The sequence below is a fragment of the Barbatula barbatula genome (assembly GCF_947034865.1).
Source record: "Barbatula barbatula genome assembly, chromosome: 3".
In the NCBI taxonomy this organism is placed as follows: Eukaryota; Metazoa; Chordata; class Actinopteri; order Cypriniformes; family Nemacheilidae; genus Barbatula; species Barbatula barbatula.
Genome location: NC_136764.1, coordinates 8,625,931 through 8,649,788, shown reverse-complemented (window position 1 = coordinate 8,649,788; position 23,858 = coordinate 8,625,931). Strand labels below are relative to the sequence as shown.

The following is a 23,858-nucleotide window of genomic DNA, read 5'->3' as shown; positions in this document are numbered from 1 at the left end:
TAGATTTACATTTCGTGACGATTTCACGAATTCCCGTGAGACTGGAAATAAATTCTTATTTGGATGCTGGAAGGTTTACAATTGCTAATAAAACCATTACATCTGCAATACCACAACTATAATTTACAGCAAATAAAGTGCATGTATTTAAAAAACGTATACGCAAAACAAGGTGCTTTTTAAGAAAAATATATGCTGTAGTGGTTAACCATTAAACAAGTACAGGGTGTGATTACAGATCAGAAGGGTCTACAGGAATTTCACATGGATTTTTATCAGGCTGGATGATCGATAAACTTCACAGACACTCAAATTCAGTCGAACTGGAGGAGTACAACAAACACATTTTTAACTTTTAAATTGTGACCAGAAAGAATCGTCACCGCTTGCTGATAAAATCTAGAGGTTTGCAATCCATAGGAAAGCACAAATGCATCAACATAATCAAAGCAATTTCAGATAATTTGATGTAATGTTCAGCTCATCAAATTTAGCAATAATTCAGATGGGTATAATATTAACGGATATCATAACAATAATTATTCCATCCACATTACACCTAACCTGTTACTTATAGGATCATCAAAAAAATGTTGTTCTGTGTAAAATATATTTTGAAGAATGCTTGTAATGTAACCAAACAATTCCTGGCCACCCTTGACTACCATAGTAGGAAAAATGACAATGGTTGTCAAAATTCCCCCAGAACTGTTTCCATTCTTCCAAATATCTTTCTCCGTGTTGATCAGAACAAATACATTTGTAGATTTGGAACAACTTGAGGGTAAGTAAATAAAGATAGAATGATAATTTTTGGGTGAACTGCTTTTAATAATATGCATGACTAATGACTAGCTCACATTTACAGCTGTGTCTAAGATTATATAGACACTAAAGCAGCATTTAAAATGTAAGCCTTTAATTGCAATAAACAACAAAATATCACACCAAGCGGCATACAAAGGAAACATATGAAAATTGTTTAGAAATTGTTTTTTTATCAATTAAACTTTAGGCAAATATACAGTATAAAGCCTTGTAAAACATAACTGCAGTTTATCACAATAAATATGGACGTACTTTACTAACAAAGGGCAAAGAAAATAATAACTCTTTCTTTTGAAGAAAATAAAACATTTTCAGAAATGTCTCAATTAGGTCATTGCTTTTCCAACGTTCTTTAAAATGTCTTATTTTGTGTTCTGCAGAAGAAAGAAAGTCATTCACACTTAAAATTACATGATGATTATTAAAAATTTAACATTAACTTAATTAGTAAATTATCAACAATTTAAAAAATACTGCCTCTTATTTCTATAAAATGCATTTCTTGAAAAGTGCTCTTTTCTGAAAGAAAATCCACCTGCTTAGATGTTTTTATTAATGCACTTGGCATATATGCTTTTACAAACATGTATTCATTATCTATGTACGTCACAATAAACAGACTTCATGGGACGTGACTGCAATATAAATGAATATAAATAAAGTACAGTAAATCAGAGTCCATTTGCCCGGTTACCGTAACAATACATCACAAACTTTCCCCTTCTGACGGGGCACCGCTGACAAGCCACGCCTCCTTAGGGTCAATGGTGCACATCCTTCACCTTCATAACACACAGTACATTCCAACTCTCGCCATAGACCTGAGATAAGACCAGGTTGTACAGTAGACTAACCTCAGCTCGAAACCAGAGGAAATAAGACATTGCGGCAGGACACGTCAAGATGTCAAGATGCACGTACTTCAAGCTGCTCTGCTTAGTGGCTTTCTCAATAAGCACAGACGCTTATTGGGGGTAAGTTGTCGCCTCTCTCTATTTCTTTAATAACCGTGTCAGGTGTACAAATGCAACACAGTTCAGTGTATCCTTATCCATCACCCTCGTTGTCTGTGTGTTGTCTGCAGAAATGTTCCTCTCGCTCTACCCGACCGGAGATCAAACGCTGGTAAGAATTATTTCAGCACAATCTCTTTTAATAAGGTTATGTTTTAAGGCCTAGGACGCGTAAAAATGCATTCGAAATAATGCTGCAGAGACTAACAGAGGACCTGTCAGAAAGCATACTATCAAAGCTAGATGACTTGTCAACTTTGTAAGTTGCTTTTAATAAAAGTTTTGTTCAATATGACCAATTTCTCACAACGGTGACTGAGGGCAGAAACATTCGTTGTTAAAAACGATATAGAATGGTGATTACGATTAGGCTGTTTTTCTCTTTCTACTTTTGATTTCATATTGTCTTATAATCACGTTTTTCCCCTGTGCTGTAGATTTCTTTACGAAATGTGATTTTGGCAGCGATTTGGCACCATTCTGTGATTGGACCTCGGAGGGACTTGGCACAGAAACAGGTAATTGTACTGCTGAGACAGAACTGGCGCTCATTCCTTTACAATTTGACAAATGAATAGTGGAAAGTCGTACCAATTCATTCACCCGGGGCAACAATTCTTCTTGAAATGCCATTGTTTGACTTATCCCAGTTCCATAGTTCACAATTAGTTTGTATTAATTATGTGTTGTCACACCAAGACTTCAAAGTGATGTAAGCAAAGTTCAGATCGGAGATTAATATGCTCATTAAGTTTGACAACTGCTTATCACAATATTGCATTTGGCAGTCAGTCGATGAGCACTATCCTAATTCACTTTCTTACAAAAGATTAGACTAATTTACTCCTTTATTATTTATATATGTTCACACTTTCGAACAACTATGAAATATTACTGGCTGCTTTATCTTTATTACTATGGTCTTTATTATTATTATTGAAGTCACAACTAATCTTTTAATGCAAGAAAATATGTGGGCACAATTACATTTTCTCCACATAACTCATGTAAAAAATCCAGAGATAATAATGCCTTCAGATCAAATGTGTAAAATCAAGATTTGAGATCAAAACCTCTCAGTCGAAGGACTTCCACTAGGCTATATCGCTACCAAATCTAGACGTTTTTATTATAGACCTACTTGATATCTGTATTAAAGTCGAAAGAAAATATTTGTTCGTACTATAGAACACACTTATAACCTTTGTAACCTTAGTGTTACATTTACAGTATAGACTCATCAGCACCATTACAAGCACTTGTCTCCTTTTTAGAAAATCACTTGCAGTACACTGAATATCCCTTTGTGTGCTGCAGATGAAGACACTCAAGACATTGATCCTGCGAACTCATCAGATGCTTTTCGTTTAAAAAGCGTGTTTCTGCACATCTCAGAAGACTCCTGTCTGGAGTTCTGGTACCATAAACCCAGTCAGAGGAGCTCTGAACTCAAAGTTTTTCTAGCAGAGGATACTCTACAGACGTTGCTTTGGAGCTCAGAGACGGCTCAGAATGGAGACTGGAGACAAGTCTACATCCCTCTGAAAAGTCACCCTGACAACAACAGTGTACAGGTACAGCAACTACAGACCATGTTTTATGTCAAACTATTGTCCTCTTAACAAAGCACTATGTGCATTTTTATCAAGCTTGCTTTAAAACAAAAGCTCACCCAAAATAATGAAAATGCTGCCATTATTTACACACCCTCTTCTGAAACATTGTGAAACATCAAACAAATATGACTTTGACACAGATGTGAGGCAGGACGTCACTCTTTTACAGAAATTAATTCACTTTCATTGTATCCAATTACGGATTTCAACATTCTTCAAATTGTTTCGGTAACATTACAATGAACAATGCTTCTACAGCATTTACTAATATACATTTATGTTAATTTCAGCAATTACTAATACATAATACATAATCAAAATCAAACTTTGTCACTGATAACATTAGTTAATGCACCATGATCTAACATGAATAACTGTTTTAACATGAACTAACATTAACAAGGATTAATAAATGCTGAAAATGTTTTTTGTTTATTGTTAGCTAATGCTAGCCAATGGATTTACTAATTTTAACTAATAGCATCTTATTGTAAAGTGTTACAATTTTTTCTTCCGGGTCTTTAATGTCAAGACTCATGTCTTGAGTAATAAACGGAAATCAAACAGCCTTAGGAATTACATTTACATTTATGCATTTGGCAGATGCTTTTATCTATACATTTTTTGTTTCTAAGTATTTGCAATCCCATGGGATCAAACCCACGAACTTGGCATTGCTAGTGCCATGCTCTTACCACTGAGCTACAGGAAAGCTATTTCTTATATACTATATATTAAGTTATAATTACTCTCTGATCACGGCAGGTCAATTTCGAGCTGTCAAGAGGTCTGGGAATAGACGATGAAACTGCCTTTGACAGAGTTGGAATACGGAAGGGACAATGTGGTACGTGATTGTCATAATGTCACATTATTATTCCGTGTAAGTTGTATCAACAAAAACTCTTCAGACTAAATGCTGAGGTGATAAACGCTGTCAGGTCACTATAATGTCACAAAACCGAGCACATACATGTATATTAGTGGTATGTAACAAACTGATTCATAAATACGTCCTATCCTACCTACAGGGGCCCAGTGCCAACCAGGGGCCGAATTTTGGACAAGCGAAACCACTCGTTGCACCTGCAATGACGAACAACTCGCCTGTTCTCACATTTTATGGTCCAACGACAACTTCACATTTGACACCTGCCATGTTTCCTCTGATTCACATTGTACTTCTTTCGATGGAGTCAACTTCCTCCTTGAAAACCCTTGCACGTATATCTTGTCAAGGGTCTGTGACGTGTCTGGGTTGCTTCCGGAGTTTTCTGTGGAGGTAAGGAACAAAAAGAAAGGAGACTCGTCTGTTTTCTCTGTTCATCAGGTGAACGTCAACACCCAGGGTCTGAGAGTGGCCATGCTACGAAAAGAGAGGAGAAGAGTCATGGTAAGTGTTTAACATCCATCAGATATCACTTCCTATAAAAAGTGAATAGCAAATGTGTAAATCTATTTTCAATAATGACTGCTAAATGTCTTCCCGTTGTTATCTGAAAAAGGTCAATGGCATTTGGAGAAAGGTCCCGTTACACCTGAAAGAAAACACAATTTTTATTGACACAGAGGAAAATGCTGTGGTCCTTCACACAGACTTCAATATGTCCGTGTCATACATGAGATCTGGTGCGGTTCAGGTGGTCCTGCCAAACCATTACTCCAACAAAGTCTGTGGCATCTGCGGAAACTTTAACCGGCTGATGACAGAAAACTTAATTGTGCCGGAAGGGCAACCGCTACCATACCCCCTTGACAATGGAAAGAGCTGGGAGTCTCATGATGCCATGTGCGAGGAGCCTATCCTACCCAGAGTGTGTACGGAGACAGAAGAGCTGGAGTATTCCAGTGATCTTTACTGTGGTGTGCTCACATCCAGACAGGGGCCATTCGCCGAGTGTTCATTGGTTCTCGATGGAGAGAACCTCCTCCAAAACTGCATGCTTCATATGTGTACCGCTCACGGTGATCCTGAAGTCCTTTGCCACACATTACAGACCTTTAGTGAAACATGCAATAAAGCTGGAATCATGGTTCCTGCCTGGAGGAACTCAACGTTCTGTCGTATGTTATTTATCAATTATTTATTCTAACAATTGATGTTATTTTAATCATCTTTGAAAATCGAAATTTTAAGCTTGAAAGGCGTATTTCATGGTAAATGAGACCTGGGTAGTTGACAAAGAAACCCTACCTGCTAAAAACAAACTGTTAATTTAGAAAAAAAACTTAGGGCTGTCAACTGATTTATCTCGATTAATCGCATCCAGAATTACAGTTGGTGTTTACATAATATATGTCTGTGTACTGTGCATATTAATTATGCACATACACGCATATATATATGAAATATATTAAATACAAAAAAAGTATAAATATTTAAATATAACTTTAATTATTGGTAAACATACAGTAAATATACATCTAAACATTTCCTAAATACGTATGTGTATGTTTTTGTGTTTATAGATACAAATTAATACACAGACCTATAGAGTATTATGTAAACAAAAATGTTTATTCTGGTTGTGATTAATCGCGACTAATCGTTTGACAGCCCTTAAAAACTGCAAGTAATATATTTGATATAATTAATATTTATACTATATATATATATATATATGTATATATATATATACATATATATGTATATTGTAAAATAGCACAAGAGAGATTTCACCTAAAATATTATTGATCTCTTATTATTATTGTTGTTGTTGATATCTCAAATGTTGTCTGAAATTTTATTTGAGCATTAAAGGTGGTGTGTGGCATTTTCTGGAGGATCCATTGACAAAAATGCAATATAATATACATAACTTGGTCTTCAAAGGTGTATGAAGACTTTATCAAATGAGACGTACATTTTTATTACCTTAGAATGAGCTATTTCTATCTACATACACCGCAGGTCCCTTTGCAGGGAATAGTCATGTTGTTTATACAGTAGCCCGAAATGGGCAAAGTATGCATTTCATAATTATGTTATCGCCTTCAGCAAAGAAGCGAAAACATGACGACATCTTTGTCTGTGTCAGCCGCCATAGTGCTTAGAAGGCGAGGAACAAGCAGCAGATTGAGATGTTGGTTGTAATTCACAACTTAGATGCCGCAAAACACAGAAATTTGATTTAAGTACTATCAGCTGAAACTCGACTCAGATCTGTCTCAGATCAACTCAAATATCTCAAATTAGACTTAATGTCTCCACCAAACAACCCACACAGCCGTTCTCCTTAGTTACTTATTAAGTATCGCCTTCAACTACAAACCACAAAGCCACTGTGTAACAGATTGATTCACCTGTTTTCCTCTCTAGCTTTGGTATGTGGCCCTCACAGTCATTACAATGCCTGTGTCAGTGGCTGCCAAGAAACCTGCTCTAGCCTGGATGCTGCAGGGACTTGTGGGATATGTGAAGAACGCTGTGAGTGTGACGATGGCTTCCTGCTCAGCAGAGGAACGTGCGTGATGGAAGAGGACTGTGGATGCTGGGTAAAGGAACAGCATTATGCGGTGAGTTGGCGTAGTTAGAATAAAAATATTTTTATATATCTTTAAATAATAATCTTTAATAATTGTATGAATTGTTTTGTTATTGTATTAAGTATTTGCATAGCACTTAAGATAAATCTAAATGTGCTTTATTCATAAAGTGTGCTTGCTATTATTATATTAATTCTTTTACGAAGGATTATCTACTGTTTTCTTCTGTCCACTCTAGATCAGAGAGACATTTATGGAGGGTGACTGTGACACACTGTGCGCGTGTCAGGGCCATGGGGTAATTCACTGTTCACCTGTGTCCTGTCTGGCCAGTGAAGTGTGTATGGTTCAGGAAGGGATCAAGGGCTGCTTTCCTTCTAGTCCTGTGACCTGCAGTATCTACGGTGACCCCCATTACATCACCTTCGATGGCAAGGCCTACTCCTTCTGGGGCACCTGCAACTACACAATAGTAAAAACATGTGGTCCTGCTGACACCCAGTTCACTATAACCACAAGAAATGAAGCGAGAGAGAATTCCACAAGCTCTTCTCTAAACTCTGTAGCTCTTGACATGGAAGGATTCCACCTCACCATCAGAAACAACAAGCTGGTTTATGTGAGTGTTTTGCTTTGTTCACGACACTTAACGTCTTTGCACATACAGTCCGAAAATTTTGAATGCGTTTTTTCTTAGTTGGCGTTTGGTGTCTCTGAATTGTCAAAACGCCTAGCTCAAAATGCTTGCTACGGATGCGGAAAATGCAGAAAATCAAACACAGTCCAAATTCTTTTATGAAGGACGAAAATAATGGAGGCAGTGTGTAAATGTGATTGAGGTAGTATTTATTTTTTACGTACGGGAAATTTCGGACTCAATGTGCGTGCAATGGCCTTTAAAGTGCTCTGACAGCCAGGCTTCATTCATCTGGTGTTTAGTGTTTGAATTGTTACCCTCCCTCTCTAGTTCCTGGGTCACTCTGACATGGTATTTAACCTTCACCTACCAAAATGTGGGCAAGAGCTCCCATCTAAAATGTACGGCCTATAATCTGTGTTTACAGTTAATGAAATGTTAGTCATTAACTGGAACGTGATGGGAAAGGTTTTCGCCTGGAACCTTCAGCTCTATCATTCGGTGATAACATTCTTGATTGTGACTTCAGCTTGTTCTGATAAGGTCTTAGGTAAACATTCACGTACGGTATAGTGTTATCCGATAATTCTGGGATTAAGGTATTTCTGGTGCTGGAAATAGAAAGAAAGTGCGGGTAATGGATTCGAGGGAAGTGAATCTCGCAAATGTTTTCGGTAAATGGATAGGACTTTCAAATTCTTGATAAAACCTACCCTTCTCTCCGATTACAGAAAACGGCCCGAAAAAATAGATTATGTTGTTGACCTACTTTGTTTTCTCACAAGTAAAAGTATCTGGCCATTATCAAATGAACTGATATATTGCAAATAATAATTCATTACGTAATATACCATGTAAGTTTACTTGACTTCAACACTAGCATATGTTTTCAATTAAATTGTTAATTAGATTAAGTCTTTAACCACTGTTAAGTGACTTTTACTTGTGCAACTTGACTGTTTCTTGACATTCGTTCCTGAAAATCACAGCTCAGCCTACTTCAGATATGTACATTTTCACCATGTGTTGGGTTTTCCCAGATCGCATCACATAAGAAAACTTACAAATCTATTATCTTTTCATTCTCTGAAACCCCTGTGCCACAGCAGTGGTGAAAAACTGCCCCACAGAGGGCTGTAGGCTGTGCAATGCTGTCTCTTAATCCCACAACAACGCTAGGCCTCCACAGAAACCAATATAAATCTTGGCCCTTAACCCCCCAGTGCAACAACACTTTTACTTGATTTCTACAATCTATTTTTAATATCCTGTGAAGTTATGCTAGTCACTTCACCAACACCCTTGTTGTGAAAAAAACTGGTGAATTAAGAATGTTTGGAGTTTACGAGCTGTGTTTGTGTTTTCCCGTTAGGTTAATGGTGCTCAGGTGAATCTCCCTGCGGACTTTGGTTCGGTTCATTTGTCTCAGTCGGGACCCTACGCTCAAGTCGATACAGACTTCGGTGTGCGCCTGAGGTTTGATGGAAACTCCAGGCTGTTTGTGCAGGTGGATGAGCGCCACAGAGGGATGTTATGTGGCCTGTGTGGTACTTATTCCGGAAGTCAGTTCGACGACTTTTTAACTCCCGACGGCAACAATGTTGCGCATCCCCACGAGTTCGCCAGCAGCTGGAATACAGACGACAAAGACTGGCCGTAAGAATTTACTGTTCCGCTTTAGATGAAAAGATTTGTAACGCTATTTGACTATGTATAAATAAATAGTGATTTTCCAAGCTATTAACGACTGATCATTTTCCGATTTATTGGTTTTAGTTTTTGATTTTAGGTTTCTACTTTCGTCAAACATATGATATTAAATGTAATATAAATATTATGACATCTAACTGTAGTATGGTTTAAATATATACTTTAATTATATCTCATAAAGCTCTATTTAATATAAAGATATTGCTGGCGACTCGCCAGTATATGATCATAATACAAATAGAAAACTTGATATCAATTTATTCAGGTGCAGTAATGGCTCTCCAGAACCCCCTGTGTGTGACTTAGACCTGGAGAATGCTGCATACGAGGAGTGCAGCGCATTGTTTGAAGATGTTTTCACAGAATGCCACTGGTTTGTTCCACCTCAAATCTACGTCACAAGCTGCATTACTGATTATTGCACTTACCAGGGGGATAAATCTCAACTCTGCACCTCTTTTGAGGACTATGTGTCTGCCTGTGAGGTGGCTGACGTGTTTCTAACAGACTGGAGAAATCACACTTTCTGTGGTTAGTGCTTATTTTAAAAGAGTCATGGAATAATATCAAACAGTTATTAATCAAATATGGCATACTTATTACATATTTATGACATTCAATTTTACATTCTATGTAAATATGTATAAGTATTAGGTAATATTTTACTCCGTTTATTATTCTTAAATCGGTTTTAAGAATTGTATGTTCTATAGAGCATTCTATACATTTTAACATAAAACAATTTTATTTGTTATCCCAAGTATGATAAACATTGCATTTTGTAAATCAACTTTGCATTAAAAAAATGTGGTACAGTTAAATAAAAGGTTATTGTCTTATTGTAAAGTACCTTCATAGTTGTCCAATGCTTATGCTTCTGTACAGATTTGGATCCTTTACTACCGTCAACAAATGCACCCAAACCAACCTCGCTACCTGAAAGTAAGCCATGTTTTATTTCTCTTTGGTCTTTTTATTTAAGAACTTTTTGTTGGGATATAATATTTAAATGTTTTTTTCATCATTGATTGTCATCACACAGGCTGCAAGTGGAGCTGTAACTTTGACCAGGATGAATGTGGGTGGCAACAACTCATCCAGGACAGTTTTGATTGGACTAGATGGTCAGGGTCTACGCCATCAGAACTCACTGGGCCTACTGGTGACCACACCACAGGAAGTAAGCTGGATTGAGCAGAAGCTGCTTATAAAAGCTGGTTAAACAAAGCTTAAAGACTACTCATCACAACATGAGCAACTCCGAATTACTAGTACTTTGTATTATTGGTATTCTGAAGTTTCTATTCTCTTAAATAGATGGCTTCTACATGTATATTGAGGGGGATAGTGTGGTTCATGGTGACTCAGCCCGAATGATGACTCCTGTCTGCTACACTTTTGAAAAGCAGTGTGTGAGTTTCTGGTATCACATGTATGGTCCAGCGAATACTATGGCACTCAACCTTTACCTGTTTGAGAACTACAGCACTGTCAAACTGTGGTCCAAAGCCAATAACCAGGGCAACCGCTGGTTCCAAGCCAAGGTTGAAATCAAACCACAAGCAGCCTTCCAGGTTAGATACTGTACTTTTATAAAAACATTTTATACGACTTCTGTCTGAACTAATTGTGGGTGCTATAATGCAAGGTGCTAAAGGTTAATATTTTCATTTGAACTGATAGACAGATATAGTACAATGCATGCTAATAGTCTAATATGCTGGTTTCAGATAATTGTTGAAGGCATTAGGGGTTCAGATCCTCGCTCAGATGTGGCCATAGATGACGTGGTCATAAGGTATGGTGGATGTGAAGGTATGTGTAGATCTAAATCTATTCAAGGCTGTACTGTATGCACCTTTTCTTGTAGTAAAATCAGTGACTAGTTATACTAGACTAGTAATCATTATTTTAAAACATTGGCAGACATTCCTATTGATGTCTTCGACACGACTCTGGCACCCCCTCGGACTAGTTCCAATTCAGTCAACCCCCATCCAGGTAAAATTAAGCTTTCCTTTAGGAAACATTTGAATCAAAGAGGATAATCATTTGGAAAGATTTGTAGGATTTAAAAAAAATCAATTTATGACTGACATCTCACAGTTGTCATCAGGTTGAGCGGACTCTGGTTAACTTCTTGGAAATGGTTATCATAGCGTTGCGTTTTGTTTTGACAGTTTGTGGCCTGAACTGTGATTTTGAAAGTGATATCTGCAGTTGGACTCAGTTGCTGACTGACGTTTTTGATTGGACAAGACACACAGGCTCCACCCCCACCTTAAAGACTGGTCCTTCCTCTGACCACACAACAGGAAGTGCGTCATGATTTCTTTCCAAAAATAATTTAGGGAGTTGTTCTCATAGTAAAAGCCAGTATAATAAATGTAATTTAACTTAAAGATTCTTAAGATTCTTCTTGTATTATTCTAAGTTAATTACAGACTGATAATAGAGACAATTAACCTTTAGGTTTAACCTTACATTTTTAGGTGGTTACTACATATATATCGAGGGAGAAAGTGCCACTCACGGTGACACGGCACGCCTCCTCAGTGCAGAATGCGCTGACGTTCAACCCCAGTGTCTTCAGTTTTGGTATCACATGCATGGTGCCAGCAGCACCATGGGACTAAGCGTCTACCAACTTGAGGGTAATTTGGCTCAGGAGTTGTGGAGGAGGAGAGAAAACCATGGAGACATGTGGCATCATGCACTGGTGGACCTGAGGCCGACTGTTAAGTTTCATGTCAGTAAAAGTACCACATAAAATAAATACCTCACCCAAAAGGATAATTTACTAAACCACACATGTAGTAAAGTAAGAGAAGCATGCTTGGGTTTTTTCTATACATGTTTCCAGTTCAGAATGTTTTGTAGGACACAATATGTTAATGAAATCGAAACTGTGTGGTGTATATAGGAATGTGTTGAGCAATGACATTTAGGAGGGAGAGTAAAATCGATACATGTGATTGGTCTGTCAGGTGATCTTTGAGGGACGTAGAGGAAGCACGGCCCTGTCAGATGTTGCCATTGATGATGTCTCTCTGCACCGAGGAACCTGTGATGGTATATATTAAAACATTTGAGCTTCTAACTCTTTCCACTTGTGATGACTTATTAACGTTCTTGACATTGTATTAAAAGCTGTAAATCATATTCAGATTTAGTCAACCAGGTAAGGCCAACACCTCCCGTCCCGTTGCCACCAACGATGCAAACTACACCCAGACCCATACAAACTTCATCAGTTCAAACTACGTCCAGACCCGTTCAAACTACGACCAGACCCCTCCACACCACAGCGGAACCCATTCAAACTACGACCAGACCCGTCCACACCACACCTGAACCTGTTCAAACTACGACCAGAGCCATCCTAAGCACAGCTGAACCCGTACAAACTACGTCCAGAGCCGTCCAAACCACAGCTGAACCAATTCAAACTACAACCAGACTCATCCAAACCACAGCTGAATCTGTTCAAACCACAGCTGAACCAATTCAAACTACAGCCAGACCTGTTCAAACCACAGCTGAATCCGTTCAAACTACAACCAGACCCGTTCAAACCACAGCTGAATCCGTTCAAACTGCAACCAGACCCATCCAAACAACAGCTGAATCCGTTCAAACTACAACCAGACCCGTTCAAACCACAGCTGAACCCATTCAAACTACGACCAGACCCGTTCAAACCACATCTGAACCCGTTCAAACTACAACCAGACCCGTTCAAACCACAGCTGAACCCATTCAAACTACAACCAGACCCGTTCAAACCACAGCTGAACCCATTGGAACTACGACCAGACCCGTTCAAACCACATCTGAACCCGTTCAAACTGCGACCAGACCCCACCAAACCACAGCTGAACCCATTCAAACTACGACCAGACCTGTCTACACCACAGCTGAACCCGTTCAAACTACAACCAGACCTGTTCAAACCACAGCTGAACCCGTTCAAACTACGACCAGACCCGTTCAAACCACAGCTGAATCCGTTCAAACTACAACCAGACCCGTTCAAACCACAGCTGAATCCGTTCAAACTACAACCAGACCCGTTCAAACCACAGCTGAATCCTTTCAAACTACAACCAGACCCATTCAAACCACAGCTGAATCTGTTCAAACTACAACCAGACCCGTTCAAACCACAGCTGAACCCGTTCAAACTATGACCAGACCCGTTCAAACCACAGCTGAACCCGTTCAAACTACAACCAGACCCGTACAAACCACAGCTGAACCTGCTCCAACTATGACCAGACCCGTCCAAACCACAGCTGAACCGATTCAAACTATGACCAGACCCGTCCAAACCACAGCTGAACCCATTCAAACTACGTCCAAACCTGTCCAGACCACAGCTGAACCCATTCAAACTACAACCAGTCCTGTCCACAGCACAACTGAATCTGCTGAAACTACAGCTGGACCTATTCAAACTACATCATCAAGTAAGCTCCTCACCCCTAATCAACGAGGAATACACATACTGTGGTGATTCATGGCTGGTGCCATGAAATTATATTTTTGTTAAGAGTTATTTCTTTGCCCACAGTACCTTCTTGCCCCATAAACAGTCATTACACTGACTGCATCCCTGCCTGCCAGCCAACATGTTCACACCTGCACGGCCTGCCGAACTGTAACACAGAAGAGCTATGCGTGCAGGGGTGTGTGTGCAACGACGGCTTTGTGCTTAAACAGCGTACTTGCGTGCCCATTAGCGAGTGCGGGTGCAAAGACAGTCACAGCAATATCCACAGCGTGAGTGACGGTGACACAAAACACAAACGTTTACTCTTGTCTTTTTCATACACAAGTAACACATCATGTTGTTTTTGTTGTGTCCAGTTTGGTGAGGTCTGGTATGGCAGCCATTGCTTACAGAGATGTGAGTGTGAGGATGATGGGGAGATAGAATGTGAAGACTATGAATGTGATGGAAATGAGATATGTCACGTGACTGAACAGGGGCAGCACATGTGCCAGAAAGCTGGTACAATTTATTTTACTGATATTTAAAACAATTTATTATTAAGAAGCACTATAGATAAAAATGAACAAAAGTAACAAAATGCAGGCAAATTGTTAATGATTATAAGTGTTACATCAGACAATATTTGAGGCTGCAAATCAAGTTGGATATGACATTAAATATTATTAGAATGCATTACTGTTTATTCATGTAGGTCTACTGGTGGCCTTTAACTACATTGTTCCCTTAACCAGAGTTCAGCAAATGTACAATCGACAATGACCCTGAGTACAGAACTTTTGACAAGATGAAGCACAAGTTTAAAGGCAAGGATTCCTACATCCTGGTCCAAACCACCGGCCTCCCCAGCAAAATCCCGGATGTTTATGTGGTCACCATCAACAAAAAAGTCAAAGACAAGAGCAGCGAGGAAGACAGCAGTGAGGAAGATGATGATGATGGTCATCTGCGTGCAATAAGGATCAGGGTCTATAACCACACAGTGGAATTTAAAAAGGGCCGTAAAATTACAGTGAGTACATTTGAAGCATTTATGGAGAACTCCAGATTCCCTGGCTTTCGTTTTCATAGTCTTTCTTGCACACAGGTAGATGGTTTGAGTGTTCGAGCTCCTATCTCCCCCTCCGGAGGAATCAAGATTTGGGTGCACTCTTCTCGAGTCTTTCTGAAGACTGACTTTGGCCTGTTTGTGGAGTTTGATGGCAAAAAAGAAGCAGGTAATGGAAATTGACATTTTTATTTGGCTGATCCAATCATGCTTATTGATTGTTAATTACAAACAAGAGGAATAGGTGGACCACACAAACAAGAAGGATCTTTGAAAATGGTCTGTCTTCTCTGCAGAGATCACTCTTTCCCACACGTATAAAAAGAAGATCGGAGGTCTCTGTGGAAATTTTGACGCTGTGAGGAAAAATGACATGATGAAGCCTAATGGGGAGCAGGCAAGGAATGTGAAGGAATTTGGAGAGAGCTGGAGAGTGACAGACAGACGGAGGTAGAAAACGTGCTGCGTTGTCAGTTCATCACATTAAATTAAGCATTCATTTAGCATTCATTTCCTAATTTAGCATTTGAAGCACTTTGATTAGATTTTCTATGCAATTATTGATATATGCAATTTAACAGTAGATGTTTTGGTTAATCTCCATATCGTAATTTGAAACAGTTTGTCATCACATTATTTTCTATGCCATCTATTTCCACACATTTGTTTAAATAGTTCAGGAGTTTCTCAATTAGGGCAGAGAAAGATTGACACCTAATGTTATTTTCACCTCTTGTATGTGTCCAGTCGGTTCTTTCTTTAAGAAAATTGCTTCTGGAGCTGAAAGATTCACCATCAGCTTCGCAGCATCTAACCTCAGTATGAACTTCCTTCTTAAACTGACGCAGTACTTAAACTAGATAGTGGTGTTTATGTGCAATATATTCATTTTTTAACATGTCTTACAAAAAAACGTATTTCCAAACATTATAGAATGCCTTTTAATCAGGGATTTTCAACCGGTGGTCCGCGGCCCTCTGGTGGTCCATGGCGGCATTGCATGTGGTCCATGACATGCATTCCAGCCTACCAAATTTCACTATTAAAATAACCTATTTTCCATAAAAAAAATTCCAAACATTTCCAGATTATATATTTAGTGAATACAAAATTTTAAAATAATATACAGGAATTGAGATTCAAGCTGACACAGGATAGGCTAGCTTTGCACTTATCACTGTGTGTTCACACCAAGCGCGCAATTCGCGAGTAGTGGACGCTTGAACATTTGGATTTTACTTGCTTCATTCGCGCGAAAAATTCACTTAATTCGCGTGTGAAATTTGCTTCATTCGCGAGTGAAATTTGCTTCATTTGCGAGTGAAATTTGCTTCATTCAAGACTGAAATTTGCTTCATTCGCGAGTGAAATTCGCGTCATGGAAGGGGCTTCTGGCAGGCGGCTCCCGTCTAATTGCGAAATGGCAGACATGGATTTTGTTGAGAGGGTAGCTGCGCATTATGTGCTATGGAAGGCTGAAGATAGACATATAGACTCGTTCGGCGCCGTGTCTGGGTCCATCAGATCCTGCAGAGGCGCAGTCCTTCATTGTTGTTTCAGATTTCTTCCACCGCTCGCTATGTCATAATCACGTCACTACTAGAGCAGGCTCCTGATTGGTTAACGCGGCGCGAATTTTCGCCAAAGATCAGTTTTTTTTACTATTTACTCGCGTGAATTATGCTCAATTTGCGCGATTCGCCTCATTCGCGCGAATCGCACCGCAAGTAGGTCTAGCACAGAACCAGTTGAAAACCCCTGCTTTAAATTAACAAAAAACATGCAGCTACTCTTATGTTTAGGGCAGACAAATTAAAAACGTACATGAATATAAACATGTATTAGTAGTGTTTATTTTATTTGAAAATGATAAATACAATGATTTAGGTTAACGAATGAATGTTCACCCAATATAAATGGACAGTACTATGTTTAAAGTCACCATGAAATCAAACAGTGTTCATTTATTTGCACTAATCTTTGATCAAAAACATTAAGCTCCTATCAACAACAACTCTTCATCACATACCGACTGTCCAATGGCCAGGCATTTTAAGCCCTTCCCTCCAGGCCCAATTTACAACAAACCAATCAAAAAGGGAAACGCAAAATAAAGCCCTCCTCTACACTTATCTAAATTCAGAAGCCGTTTCACTGGGATGTACGTCACGTTATGGAAAAGAAGACAATCGCAACCTCAGTTTCATGGTGACTTTAAGTCATGTTAAGTCCACTAACGCCTTTAAACTGCATTTAAACTTTGTTTCAAATATACATGTGATCTCACAGAAGAAAGGCATTTTGCACTTTAGGTTAATAAACGTTTTAATTGCCCTTGTATTTTTTATTTAGATGTTTGAGTTGCTGTACCTTGTTTTGAGATAATTATTGACATGATTTATAATTAGGACGTAATGAAAACACACTGAAATTGCTCAGAGGAGGTAAACAAGTTTCCCACAGTCACACTAACGTCATGCATTTTTCCATAATTGATTTCGCTTAAAGATTTGTGTTAATCTTTCAATGATAAATCAAGCATCCTAAATATATATATTTTTTAAACCTCATGAACCAATTTACTTATTCAATGTAACGGCACAGGAAAGCATTTTTCAATAAAATGTAATAACACTAAATAGAATTTAAAACATGTATGTGGTTCATTTGTGAATACAAGAACTGTCTTGACAGATCTTAAATTGGAGATTGAAGGAGATTGTGATTCTGAATTCCTCCATGTTTTATATCGTGCCAGTATCTGCTTTGATTTCCACATTGATGGGTGTGAACAGGGCTGGACTGAGACAGAACAATCAAACCTGAATGTGGCGAGCAGGGCAGGACGAGAGCTGTGAAGGAACGGTGCGAGGCCGGTGACGTGAGGGATATAGAGCGTCAACTGTGCGTGCACCAGTCTCGCATTTCTCACAGAGGAGCTCCGGAAGCATAAGAGAGGACCTGATAAAATAAACAAACAACAAAACGAACTTAAGAGGCCCATCATCACTCACGTCACCGGCCTCGCGCCGTTCCCTCTCGCAACACAGAACTTTATCTAGACCGGCACACGAAAAATAAAACACAAATGATCAAATAAATAAATATAAAGATTTCATAATGTAGGTTCATCTATTTTCATAGCAGATGTCACTTACCCGTGGAACAGCATTGATTTTATCATGTATTTTGCCAAACCCTGTTTACAAGAAGGACTAAAGCTGATGCAATGTAAAATTGTGCAACATAGATAAAGACAACAATATTTTATACTTCGACTGAGTTAGACAATGACATTTTGATAGTTGTTAGTTAGGTGTGGTTTCGCCCCAGGCTTGTTGTAAAGGATCACGCAGAACAGGTGGACCCTGCCAGCTCATCCCACCTGCAAGGAACTGAATGCGAGGAAATTTACCTTTTTGCTAATTTACTGATCACAATGTAATAACCATTTACCTTAAAAAACAAATGTAAAATATTATAAGGGAATCACAATTATTTTAACAAGCTTGATTGTAAGTAATGGTCATAATGTTTAGGTGCTTATAAAAAAACAATCCTTTAAGGGAAGGTTCACCAAAAAGAAAAAAGATTCTGTCATGTATTCCTCAACCACAGCTTGTTCAAAACCTGTATAAATGTATTTGTTCTGTTAAACCCCAAAGAAATGTTAGCAACTGAGATTTCTGGGGCACCATTGACTACCATAGTGGGAACAATTTAAATGGTAGTCAAAGGTGCCCCATGAACTAAATTCTAAATTTTCCTAAATTCTTAAAAATGTCCAATTTTGTGTCCAACAGAACTTTGGTAGTCAATGGGGCCCCACAAAAGTCGGTTGCTAACATTCTTCAACCAAACAAAGAAGTTGATATGGATTTGGACAACTTGAGAGTGAATAAAGGCAGTGTAGGCAATCCTGTCCAGAAATGCTTTTGTCATGCTGGTTGGAAGTCTCTTAACATCCTGATAGCAATTCATAAGTAAAGCGAAACATTGGTATTTTTATAATAATATCATCTGTGAAAGGCCCTACGGTAATGAAAGGTAATTTTACTTTGTACTATAATGTTTTCTCAACCGTGAATGTGACTTGACTTCACTGGAACCGTGCAACTGCATCTGGTCTGTGCACGCACTAATGTGTTTTGGAGGAGGCGTGGCTTTGGATGGTGATTCGCGAGAGTGAGGGATCATATTATCGCATTATCTACTCTGCCTTTAATTCATGAAAGAATTTTAATTTTTGGGTGAACTTTGGGATTCCCTTTAATGCTACTGTTACTTCTTGATCTTGAAAAGGTTCTTAAAATGAATCTATTGTTTGTCATTTATTATTAAATGTGTGCAAATTCTGATTGGCTAGTGTGCCATGAACACACCATTTGCTCATTCAACACAATTGTAACTCAGTTCGTTGTATGAATACAACAACTGTTGTATGAAGCGTCAGATATTTATATAGCTGTCTTCATTCACACCATGTTACAGACCCAAGAAGTGAAAGTAAGTGAATTTGATATTGTGTAGAAATCTTATGTCAAGCAAACGCTGGTGATGTGTGACTAAAGCATCACATTAACAATGCTTTAGTACAGTATAACAGATATTTTCATGGTACTCATCAGGCCCGAGCTCGACACAGAGAAAGATATTTGAAAGAATGCTTGTAACCAAACAGATCTTGGGAACCATTGACTACCATAGAAGAAAAACATACTTAAATTTGTTTGTTCTATTGAACACCTATATTTTGAAGAATGTACAGTAGGACTGTTCTGGGTAACTTTTGACTACCATTGTCATTGTCCCACTATGGTAGTCAATAGTGGCCAAGAACTGTTTGGTTACAAGCATTCTTGCAAATATCTTTCTCTGTGACCATCAGAATATATAGATATATTTTATGTTTAACCTAATAGTATTATTGATATAATTGGTCGCATCATATAATTCCCTATAACTTCATTTTTCTCTTTTTGACAAGATCGTCCAAGTTTTTACAACCATAATATGACAAGCCCATGTCTGGTCTGTGTTTAATATTTAAAGAGACCGTTAACCTTAAACTGAAACCGCCTCTGAAATTTAGTGTTTAATGTTAATGTTATATTTGCGCCTTAAATGTGTTGTAGTTTTGTGTATTGTACATTGTTTAAATGTTTGTATATTGTGTAAAGTGTTTATTATTGTTTAAGTATATTGTACATTTTCCATGTCTTGCTGCTTGTGCTGCCATGCCGCAGAGTCTTGTACCTAAGAATTTCACCATCAGTACACTTGTGTACAAATGAAAATAAAGAGATTTGCTTTTGATTTGGGAGTTGGAATGGACTAAATTACAAATTATTTCTAACAGCTCAGGGGAAGAAAAATATACAAATATACAGTATATATATATATATATATATATATATATATATATATATATATATATATACATGTTTTCATTTTGTTGGTATATCAAAGTTATGTGCTTACTTTCAGTGCTGTCCCACACGAACACACACCTGTCCTAGAATCAAAATCCAAAAACCTCCCAGTCTACACCTACAGATTCTTTCAAAAACAGGCACAAGACACACCTATATCATATTCATGTATACATTATGATCTTCTCTAATGGAATGAACTGCAAGCGTCCAAATGCTTAGGCTTTCAGAATGAACTGAAAATACCTTCAGTATTGTCATTCACTCTACTTAACATTGTTTTTGACTGATGGATTAATCTCCACATGGGAGTCCTTGAAAAGCAAGACACACCTGTTTTGCATCCTCTTACTGTTACTAAACTGTAACAGTCTTTCCTTTTACGTCTAACTTTGTTGTGTAACTTTAGGGACCAAACAGATTGTAAATCTGAAAAAGTTATAAATCCTGTAAATGTAAATAATATATTTGTTAATCTGAAATGGTCACAGTACATCTAGAAATGTTGATTTGATCTGAAAAATCTGAATGGTCTTTTAATAAATATTTTCCGCATTTTTTCTATAACGATTATGTTGTGTGTGTGTGTGCCCGGGCATCCCATACTCCATAAACTTTGACAATGCAGTGTTTAATTATAAAATAAGGTTAAAGAAATGCAGTGTTTTTTCCATTTCTTAAAATACAGCGAAGCAAATTAGTGACAGTTACAATATATCAGTATTCATAACTATATATTCAGCATTATATTTAAATATTGAAAAAATATATTTTAATTTTCATTCTGGTTATTTATATATATATATATATATATATATATATATATATATATATATATAGACATTATATAATTATTGTAAGTTTGGCCCTCTGGGCGGCTTAGTGTCTGGGTGTGAGTTTTCGTTGTATTTGAACAATGGCCCTGTTATAGTGCAAAATTTAACTAGATTCAAATTGATGGGTGTGCATGTTACCTGTGCAGCATATAAAACCTGAAAACGCAGACAACATGTTGCACACACATCAGGATCAAGATGAGAGCTGTTTATAATGCACTTATCTAACTGCTCTTGCTTCAGGGAGTCAAAAACAGGAAACAGGTGAGATAAACGGGTGAGATTATCTGCATCTGTTTACTCTATGTTTTTGCATTACTGCATTAAAAGCTATCAAAAATGTATTTTGTTTGTCTTGTCATATGATAAATCTGTCGCAATTTTAAAGAGTACTGCTGTTGACAGTTAAAAAAAGCTCAGTTATTAGAAATGGAGTAATAGAATACTTTTTCAAAGCATTTTCTCAAAACAAGGAATGCAATGATATTAAACGCTTTGAATTCATGTTGTATAAACTAAAGCTCAGGCTTGGTAAACAATTTAACTTGTGAGGAGTTTATAAAGACATCAGTCGAATGGTTACAAAATATTACTACACGAGAGGATTAAAACGTAATATTTGTCTCTCAGTCTGATATATACAGTATGAATGGTGCTCATTGTATCACCTGTTTGCTTTGTGTGGTGTGGGGAAAATTAAGATTTAACTGATGTCTTTGCATTCTTCATGTTATTCTGCAATCTTTTGTAATCTAATATTTGTTGCAATTAAATAAATAATGTCTGGAAATGACTATGGGAAGGACATCTCTGCTCAGGATGAGACATTGCTATTCGGTCTGAATTAAATTTCATCTCTTTGGAAAGACTGGAACCTGGTTCTGTGTATTTCCTCATTAGGATTATTTTCTTTACAAAGTCAATTTCCTCAAATTATAATTTCTAGTTTTCACACTTGAACACAATTAGTTAATGGTTCTGTGTTTATGTCACGTTTTATGTACTTGTGAAGAGGCATGAAGAAAATTCACAGGCACAGAATACAAACACCCTAGCAGTACAATGACAAAATTTACTAAATTGATGATGGACCACATATGCATCCCTTGTAGTGCATAAAAAAACATATCCACAGCAGTAAAAAAATGAAACCTTATCAAAACATCTATTATCCAGATATTGGTACATTGTTTCAAACGTATTTTCAGTCCATTGTGGAATAGGCAGAATGTCTCTTTGACCAACGTTCCAGTCACAAAACATCCATCCATCCATCCATCTTCTTCCGCTTATCCGCTGCCGGGTCATGGGGGAAGCAGCCCAGAAGCAGAGATGCCCAGACATCCCTCAACCTAGACACTTCCTCTAGCTCTTCCGGGGGGACTCTGAGGCGTTCCAATGCGTATCCAGCCAAAGCTCATGACCATGGCCGTTCCTACGGTTTGCTTTCGAGGGACGGGCATATCAGTACAGGGTCCTCCCATTCGGTCTGTCTCCACTTTCCTTTACGATGGTCGTGGAAAACCACCCTCGCTCCCCTGAGGGAGAGCGGTGTGCGGGCACTCAAATTTCTCGACGACTGGCTTGTCTTGGCACACTCGCGAGATCTGTTGTGTACACACAGGGACTTGGTGCTCCGGCACCTCGACCGATTGGGATTACGGGTCAACCGAGAAAAGAGCCAGCTCTCCCGGGCGCACAGCTCCCTTTTTTCTCGGTATGGAACTCGATTTGTCTCCATGACGGAACGACTCACCCTAGAGCGCGCACAGTCAGTGCTGAACTGTTTGAGCCTTCTCAGACAGCAACCAGCGGTCCCCCTGAAATTATTTCAGAGGCTCCTGGGGCACATGGCATCCTCGACGGGGGTGTGGCCTCCTCAGGGGCACTGGCTCAGGGCGCCTCTCTGGCAAATATTTGTAGAGCTGCGGGTTGGGCTATGCCTTCGCAAGGTTCTATAACCTCCGTGTAGAACCGGTGTCAGCCCGAGTCTTGCATGTTGCCAGCACGTGAGACCGGCGGCCGTTAGGGTGTACGCCTGCGAAAGCGCCTTCCTCCTCTTTCTGGGCGGGTCAGTGTGCTAATTCAGCCTCACTTCTTTCCCCTCGGGCGAAGAACAGGCATTCCATCCATCACTAAGCACTCCATGGCGGCGGACTGTGCGGAGCAGCCTGCCTCCTATGGCCGGGTATCAGCTGAGTTATCCCATAGCTCTAACCGGACCTAGTGCCCCACACGTAGTAACCCCCCAACAGGGTGGTTCCGTCTGACGTTTTCCTCATGAGATGTTCCCCCTCGTGGTGACCCATGCCCTCCTCCAGGTGGACATCCACCTAGCGGTACCTTGGTCCGCGCTTACCTCCCATGAGTTCTCCCCTGCGGGCAAGACCATGTTGGTGTCTCCACTATATTCCTCCCTGCGGTGGGAAGTGGTCCTTCGGGGAACAGCGCTTCCCCAGTGGCCCTAAGGCACTGGACGGCTTCTCGCCATTAGAGATACAAGGCCTCCGTCTGTGGTGGCCGAGGGCAGGTGCCTCTCATCTTTGCCAAAGCTCTGGGACGCCCTGCCAAACCCACTGGATGGTTACAATTTCACGCTAGCGCTCGCGTCTGACACGCCTAGGCCAGTCACCATCACTTCGCTAGAGATTGTGACGCGGCATAGTGCTGTGGCGTTTTCCATAGGAACCCCATCTGTCGGTTCGACACAAAGTCGAGAGACCGACAGAAAGGGAAAGT

General features: G+C 39.0%; 1 protein-coding gene across 2 annotated transcripts; it reads left to right on the top strand.

Moving 5' to 3' along the window:
• Positions 1–1,621: 1,621 nt before the first annotated feature.
• LOC306891387 (uncharacterized protein) lies at positions 1,622–20,160 on the top strand. Of its 2 annotated transcripts, none has more exons than XM_079451601.1 (26): positions 1,622–1,802; positions 1,913–1,953; positions 2,279–2,359; positions 3,159–3,415; positions 4,223–4,304; positions 4,489–4,850; positions 4,963–5,521; positions 6,777–6,973; positions 7,182–7,562; positions 8,953–9,236; positions 9,556–9,821; positions 10,176–10,232; positions 10,333–10,470; positions 10,608–10,864; positions 11,021–11,105; positions 11,217–11,291; positions 11,471–11,608; positions 11,783–12,039; positions 12,278–12,362; positions 12,458–13,759; positions 13,864–14,072; positions 14,160–14,304; positions 14,538–14,815; positions 14,891–15,020; positions 15,148–15,301; positions 17,647–20,160. In XM_079451601.1, exons 1-26 carry the CDS (start codon positions 1,732–1,734, stop codon positions 17,675–17,677), a joined length of 5,922 nt encoding a protein of 1,973 aa, XP_079307727.1. In that variant the 5' UTR covers positions 1,622–1,731; the 3' UTR covers positions 17,678–20,160. The 2 variants fall into 2 exon arrangements, with proteins under 2 accessions (XP_079307727.1, XP_079307728.1); XM_079451602.1 differs by lacking the exon at positions 17,647–20,160 and adding an exon at positions 15,599–17,624.
• Positions 20,161–23,858: the final 3,698 nt, after the last annotated feature.